Genomic DNA, 7598 nt, shown 5'->3' with positions numbered 1-7598 from the left:
ACTGTTGTACTATTCTCATACATGTCCTGCTAACATACATATATACATAACATACTTCTCTGCCACTCCTGACATCCTCATACAAAACCAAAATTCCTCCCTTGACCCTCTGTCGTATGCCTCTGCTAAATCTACAAATACACAATGTAGCTCCTTCCGACCTTCTCCGTACTTCTCCATCAGCATCCTCAAGCAAATATTGCATCTGTGGTACTCTTCCTAGGCATGAAACCATACTGTTGTTCACAAATCTTCACTTCCTGCCTCAACCAAGCTTAAACTACTCCTTACCAAATCTTCATTGTATGGCTTTATCCCTTTATCCTTTATCCCTGTGTAGTTGTTACAACTCTGCACATCACCCTTCTTATAAATTGGCACCAGAACACTTTTCCTCCACTAATCAGGCATCTTGTCAGTCTCTAAAATTCTGTTGAACAACCCAGTCAGGAAATCTACCACCACTTCTCCTAAACTCTTGACATTTAAACAGAAGACCTCAGCTGGTCACTACACACCACCTCCCTGGTGAAGAATGCCCAGCAGCGCCTGCACTTCCTGCAATGAATGAGAAGGGCCTCCCTTTCCCCTCCCATCCTCTCCACCTTCTACAGAGGGACCATCGAGAGCCTGCTGACCAGCTGCATTTCCGTCTGGTACAGGAGCTGCAAGGCCTCAGACTGGAAGTCTCTACAGAGAGTGGTGAGGACAGTGGAGAAGATCATTGGGACTCCACTTCCCCCTATCCAGAATGTAGCACACAGACACTGTTCAGCCAGTGCGCACCAGGTTCCCTCTGACCCCACCCACCCCCACAATGGACTGTTCTCGCTGCTGGTGTCATGCAGGAGGTTCTGCAGCAGTCGCTGCAGAACAATAAGATTCAGAAACAGTTTCTTTCCCCTGGCCATCAGGCTGTTAAATGCCTTTTAATAAAAAGCAGGTGCAATACCATTGTGTAAGATTACTGAGCAATTAAGTGCAATATCACTGTGCAATATCACAGTGCAATATATTTCCTGTTCAATTTCTGTGAATTAGCTCCAGCACTATCCATTCAACCATCCATTTTCATCCTCTTATCTGTGACCGGGTCGTGGGGGCAGCAGTCTCTATGACCGGCACCCAAATCACACTGCACCGTACCAACCCCCCTGAACTTTCCTGCGGGTGGTGAGTCCACTGGAAGGTACCAACCGCCCTAACCAGCATTGAGCTTGCCCAGGAGGTGAACCCTGGGCTTCCACAACAATGACATTGCCTCTGGGCCAAAGCACCACAGCTCCAGCACTATTACTTATTTATTTCTGTTTACATTTATCACTTCATACTGTTTATATTTATCCCATCCTGTTACATTTGTCACTTCAATACTGTTTGTATATATACATTTACCTTATAGTTTATATTTAGCACAATTTCTGTTCTGCACTACTTATATACATATGTATATAGACATACTTCAAGTAATTACTCATGGCCTACAAGCTGTGTAGTTTGTACTGTGTACTCCGGTTGCCAAGCAACCTCATGTCGTTGCCAGACTCACTGTTTTTTGGGGAAACTCTTGAAGAACACAGCTGCAATCCAGAGGACCTGTGGTGATCTAGGTGTTTGGCTCACCAAGGTTGACAAATCTAGACTGCCCGATCGCTTCAAGCATGGATCTACCAGCATGCCATTCTTCCCAGGGTTTTATGGCCCCTACTTCTGTACAATGTCCCGATGTCAACTGTGGAAGCTTTGGAGAAGAAAATGAGCAGTTATCTGGGAAGGTGGCTTGGCTTGCCAAGGAGCCTGAACAGTGCTGCCCTGTACAGGTCCACCAACACCCTCCAACTCCCATTTAGTGGCCTATGTGAAGAGTTCGTGGTGACACAGACAAGGAAGGCCATACAGTACAGAGACTCAAGGGACCACAAGGTGGCAGCAGTTGGCATCGAGGTTCGCACAGCCAGGAAGTGTAGCGCTGCCAGAGAGTTACAGGTGGCAGAGGCACTGCGAGACAAAAGGCCCTTGTTGGGACAGTGGCAAAAGGGTGATCAGGCAAAAGAAAAGGAGCGTCAACATCTCCTCCACCCTACCAAGCCCAGCAAACCTACACACCTGGGCTGCCCCCTGTGTGCAGGAAGAGGATCCTTGCAACACCTCTTCAGCAGCTGCACCAAGGCCTTGGCTGATGGTCAGATATCTATCTATCTATCTATGTTATGTATCTTTGTCAAGTATTATTATTTCTGGGTCATTAAAAGATTTTATACTTGCTGTTATTTAGACATAGTGGGATTTGAATCTTTGGGTGTCTCACGATTCAATTCCGATTCTTAGAGTCACGATTTGATTCAAAATTGATTCCCGATTCAAATGATTTCAGATTCAAATGATTACAATTCAAAAACCAATATAGTGCATAGTGTGCCAATGAAGCAGATTACATTATCTTGTACAGTTTGTATAAGTATGTAATGTTATGTACTGTTACATAATTAAAATTGCATAAAATAAAAATTGCCCTTTTCTCCCAGAAAGATACAAAAATAAAACACAAAATAATGCTAAATGCTTTGAGTGATTTGTCAAAATAGATTTTTTTTTTTTTTAAGTCTCAATTCTCAGTGAATACAAGAGTAGGTTCAAGATATACAAAAAAATTAAGCTTACCTTCCTAAATAAAAGCTTAGGCTAGTTACCTTTTTCTCCCACTCATTTCAAAATAAGCAATAATGAACATGGTTTTTTCTTATTCAAAAATAACATTGTTATTTTATGTAATATATAAATCACATTACAAGGGTAGTCACGTCTTGGACTCGGTGAGTAGGATTACAGGTCATAATTGTCCATATGGGGTTACTGTACAGGAATATATTGGTTCTTTTGCAGAAAAAGAAGCTGAGCTACATGTTTGATTTCTCGGACAATTGGTGTGTCCACAGCGAAGCTTGTGTCTGTGTCGTAGAGCGGCTGTGCATGCAATTGAGTGATCACTGACAGTGTGGATGTGGAGGAGTGACGTGCGGTCAGGGGAGGCAGCCTGCCATCATGATAAAAAAGAAAATAGTACATAATATAAATATTGATACTTTCCACTGATCTGTGTTAAATATTGATTTTCAGTATGACTCTACACATTTGACATTTATTAAGTAAAAATCACCGAATTTGATTAGTTCACATTCAAATACGGGGCAGAAATCCCGGATGAGGCAGCGGCGAGCTGTGCATCACATCTGACTGCGCAATCCAATACAAACTGGGTCACATGACGCTTGCTAGTTTTTGTCCTTCACCCAATAAAGTGTAGAGAAAAGTCAACAGGGGAGGCAAACAGTGCTCTGCCTCACCTCAAGGGGTCCCGGGTAAGGCAGTGGTGAGCTGTGCCTCACGTCTGACTGCGTGATCCAAACAAACTGGATCACATGACGCAGGCCTGTTTCTGTTCCAGCCAATAAAGTGCCGAGAAAAGTCAGCAGGGGAGGCAAACTGTACTCTGCCTCACCTCAAGGGGTCGTACCTGAACTGACAGGTGATGTTAAGCTGGCGTCAACAGGCAATTGAAAGTCAACGCCAAGCTAGAGCCAGCAGTATGTCAAGAATAGCTTTCTATGCTCTGCCTGATCCTTGGGTGCGCAGAGAGACGAAGCAAATGTTAATACATAATCGATTTTTTAAGTTTAAGAATCGATTAAGAATCGTAGATCATTAGAATCACAAATAGTTACACACCCATTGTGTTACTCACCCATTCAATATACTATATATGAAAGTAAATAAATAAATAGTCTTCAATAATTATATGTTTAATTAATTTAATCCAAGGGACAAGTAGTAGGAATGATCAGTCAATGTAAAAAAAAGATAAAGTCTTTTACAGATACAAATTTCCATACAGTCATCACCAAGTCTCACAGCAACAGACACATGATCTGTAAATGTGTAGAGCACCTCATAAAAACAAACATAAAGTCAAGTTTCTCCGGAAAAGTCAATGATCACCTATAAGTGAAAACCCAATTGATGCAACAAATAAAAATATGTTTTTAGTCAGTCTTACCCAGCCCAGGAAATCAGTGTAACGCAAGCGTACGGCGACCAGGAGAGAACATAAACCACAATGGCAAGGAAGGCAATCTTTGCCAGTTTCCTCTCACTATTGATGGATTTCTGCTGGATGAGGCTGCATACCCAGACGTCCCACCTTCCTGTGGATGGGGCAACAAGAAGAAGGGAAGTGGTGAAAAAGCTAAGCTACACCTCACATTTCTAAAATTCAGGCTGGTGTAAAAAGCTACCAACCTTCCAGTCTTCTTTACAGCTAGAAACATTAGGATGTAGCAGAACAAGATAATTCCCATTGGAATGAAGAAAACAAAACAGCAAAGCATCATGGTGTAGCTCCTGTTGGACCAAGTGTATGTGACATATTCCCATGTACAGGATGTCATCAGGACTTCTGGGATGTAGGAGCCTAGTGCAGGAAAAAACACAACCATACTTTATGTGAGTCCTAATGTGATGTGTGAGAAGAAAGCAGCAGCAACATCAGATCGAAGGTGCATTACGTAGAGATGTAACGTAGAGATGCGTTTAGTGGAGCGTTTACAGCTACCAGTCACTACTCTGTTTAAACAATTGTCCCTTCCCATTAGCAGCAATTTCAATTAAAAGCCTTCAATATGTTTCAGTTAAGTTGTCACAATCACTCACTTATGAGAACATTGTTGAACATCTCTATATGAACCTTGGCCCAGACTACAGCTACACTCAGAAGCATATTGACCTGGTGTCCATCTCTCAGGTTTCTCTATTGATTAAAGTCCGTGTCTCGTTGCTACATAATAACAGTGACTGCTTCTTGAGAATGCTTCTTTTTTTTTCTACCTGTGAGCGCCTGTCACGTGTGGGCATAGCAGGAATCATTGCAGGAAGCAGGCAGGACCCAAATGCAGTACTGGTGAGACTCTTTCTGGTGCAGGTAGTTTTATTGGGTCATGACCGAAAGAACGAGATCAAGGATTCAAGCGGCTGAAATGAGCTTTCTCCGCAGGGTGGCAGAGCGCTCCCTTAGAGATAGGGTGAGGAGCTCTGTCACATGAGAGGAGCTCGAAGTAGAGCCTAGGGGAAGACCTAGGACACGCTGGAGTGCAAGGCCAAAACAACAAAAAAACTCACTTCTTCACAAGACCAGGAAAACACGGAACACGAGGAAACACAGAGTAGGAAACTCACGAACACGAAGATCTAACACAGTAACAATGATCAAACACACACCACCACAATCACAATGATCCAACCACGACAGAGTGAGGGAGAGGGATATATATACACAGGGAGCACCAGGTGACACAAGTGAAGCTAATTACCAACAGGTGAGTGTGATCCCACAGATAACCCCACAAAGACAACAGGAAAAGGAAACAGACAGACATGACAGTAAGCCTACCACCAACCCTCAGGGTTGGGTGGGAGGGATACCAAAACAGATAAACTGAAACAAGGCCTATCCAAAAACATCAAAAAAAAAAAAAAAAAAGAAAAAGGCAGAAGTGGAAAAACGGAAGAAGAGGAAAAAAAAATTCCAGGCCCAAGTACCCTTATACTTGGCCTGGCCCTTTTTTGTACCTTGGTCTAGGGAACTTGTGTCTCTGGTAAGGAGTCCCTTCCCTAGACCAAGGCATACCAATAGTCACAAAGTCTCCCCCAGCCGGACCAAGAACTGCTGAGGGAGCGTCAGTCACTGAAACAGAAACCTCCAAGGGTGCAACGTCCCCAAGCACCCTCCGAACCACCGGAGGTGTGGCCACCGTCGCCTCCAAACCACGGGGGGTGAGGCTAGAGCTAATCACATTAAAACCTTAGGCAGCACCTCTTCACAAAGAAAATTGTATGCACCTGCCAGAGAAATTGCATTATCTGTCCCAAAAATACACACACAAAACATCTAATTATTGCATGTCTGTCAAGCTTTCTATCTCCTTCTAAATCGAAGGAAAAACAAAAAAACTTCTTTTTAGCTTGCATTGTTGAAAATCTCCAGTTAAAACAAGAGACAATCAAGACAAGATCAACACACACTTGCACAATGTACACGCAAACCCACCTATAGAAGGCAAAAATAACCAGAGCGTTGACCATGATGCCCAGCGTCCCAATGACAAAGACAAACACCACGACGGTGTAGTGAACGTGGTCAGGTACGTCCACCTTGTTGAAGAAGCTGCCCTGTATTTGGGTTTCCTCTGGCTCCATGCTGCTAGCGGACAACATGGCTTAAAATTCCCATTAGGACTGTCAACCTGCCAGGACCTGCCACTAGTCTGATGTCCATTGTAGTCTAGCCGCATTTGCCCTCCATGGTAAAGTCATTGGAATGATGTGATGGAGCGACAATGACAAAAAAAAAAAACTGATAGAACAAATAATTGAAAATAACTATGGGGGGGTCGGAGGGCTGATCTTTTTTGTCCAATGGTATTTGTCGCAAGATGATGATGTCGTTAGAATCCAAGCCACGTCCTGCCTGGTCTGCATTAATCTAATGCTCACTCTTCCACCTGTTCTGTCTGAATGCTTTTCAGATTGTGTCTCTGCATAAATTATATTCTCCAGAATAATAAATCCCGCGCTCGTCTCCAACTGTCACAGTTGAAGCCTGCAGCTTTTTCCCCCAACACACCATCTGCGCAGTCAGTGGCTTGTCTTTGATCCCTTGTATCTGTTGCTGACACCATTCCGAAACTCTTCACAGCAGTTATTCCTGAAAGCCAACTTGTGCGAGGAAAACATTGTGTGAACACTACATGCATACATGACATATGGCACACTGTGCTGCAGCATCATTGTGTCAGTAACACGCACAGATGCCTAAAGACCACTGATGGGACCAATTACAATTTTTAATTGGCCTTCCCACTTAAATGGAGTCAAATTCACAGCTAAAAAAAACATATAACACAATAATCTCATGCCATACAGTACCGCAGGGATCACACTGCAGGTTGTCCACATACAGGAAAACCATAAAGGTAGTCAAATACATTCCCTGGTAAAGCAATGTTTAAAATCCATAAATTCACAGACTTTGATACACCCAGATTTAGAGTGACTAAGGACAAGAGGATTCCCCGCTTTGGATCATGTACTGGTTATTTATCATACGGCCTGGGCTACAAAGTGGTCACTGCTCTTAGGGTTGTGGTCATGTTGATAAAAGGAGATGAGGAGAACAGAGGGTGGCGAAAAATGTTGAGCTTAGGCAGAGATGCCAACTAAGCCCCCGGAGCAAGGGATAGCCTTAATCTGCACATTGTGCATGCATGTGGATCCGCGTTTGATCAGCCCAGAAACATGTACATTTATGTCATATATGGGCACATTGTACATGTGCTGCACATTTTTCCCAGCTGTGTGTACATTTATTTGTTTGCTAAATCAAAGAGGATTATTGTCGTAGGCTTCTGTAACCTGTTCACAGTATTCATGTGTACATGTCAGATCACAAGAGGAATATTTAACAGGACGTCTGACAGGACTTAAACCCAATGTTTGTTTTCTATACGTATTCATGTGCCTACTGTTGACCCCTTGGCAAAATCTAA

The 7598-nt window shown here is 43.2% G+C and overlaps 1 protein-coding gene across 1 annotated transcript; it reads right to left on the bottom strand.

The window, feature by feature from the left end:
• Window positions 1–4119: 4119 nt before the first annotated feature.
• Window positions 4120–6671, bottom strand: LOC112486483 (melanopsin-A-like). The gene is made up of 3 exons (XM_025053293.1): window positions 6101–6671; window positions 4297–4468; window positions 4120–4202 (listed from the first exon to the last, which is right to left on the bottom strand). The coding sequence occupies exons 1-3, from the start codon at window positions 6342–6344 to the stop codon at window positions 4151–4153; spliced, it is 468 nt and encodes a 155-aa protein (XP_024909061.1). The 5' UTR covers window positions 6345–6671; the 3' UTR covers window positions 4120–4150.
• Window positions 6672–7598: the final 927 nt, after the last annotated feature.

The sequence above is a fragment of the Cynoglossus semilaevis genome, chromosome Z, assembly GCF_000523025.1.
Source record: "Cynoglossus semilaevis isolate Cse_v1.0 chromosome Z, Cse_v1.0, whole genome shotgun sequence".
NCBI classification, from domain to species: Eukaryota; Metazoa; Chordata; class Actinopteri; order Pleuronectiformes; family Cynoglossidae; genus Cynoglossus; species Cynoglossus semilaevis.
The sequence above is the reverse complement of the archived record's forward strand: the minus strand, read 5'-3'. Positions and strand labels throughout refer to the sequence as shown.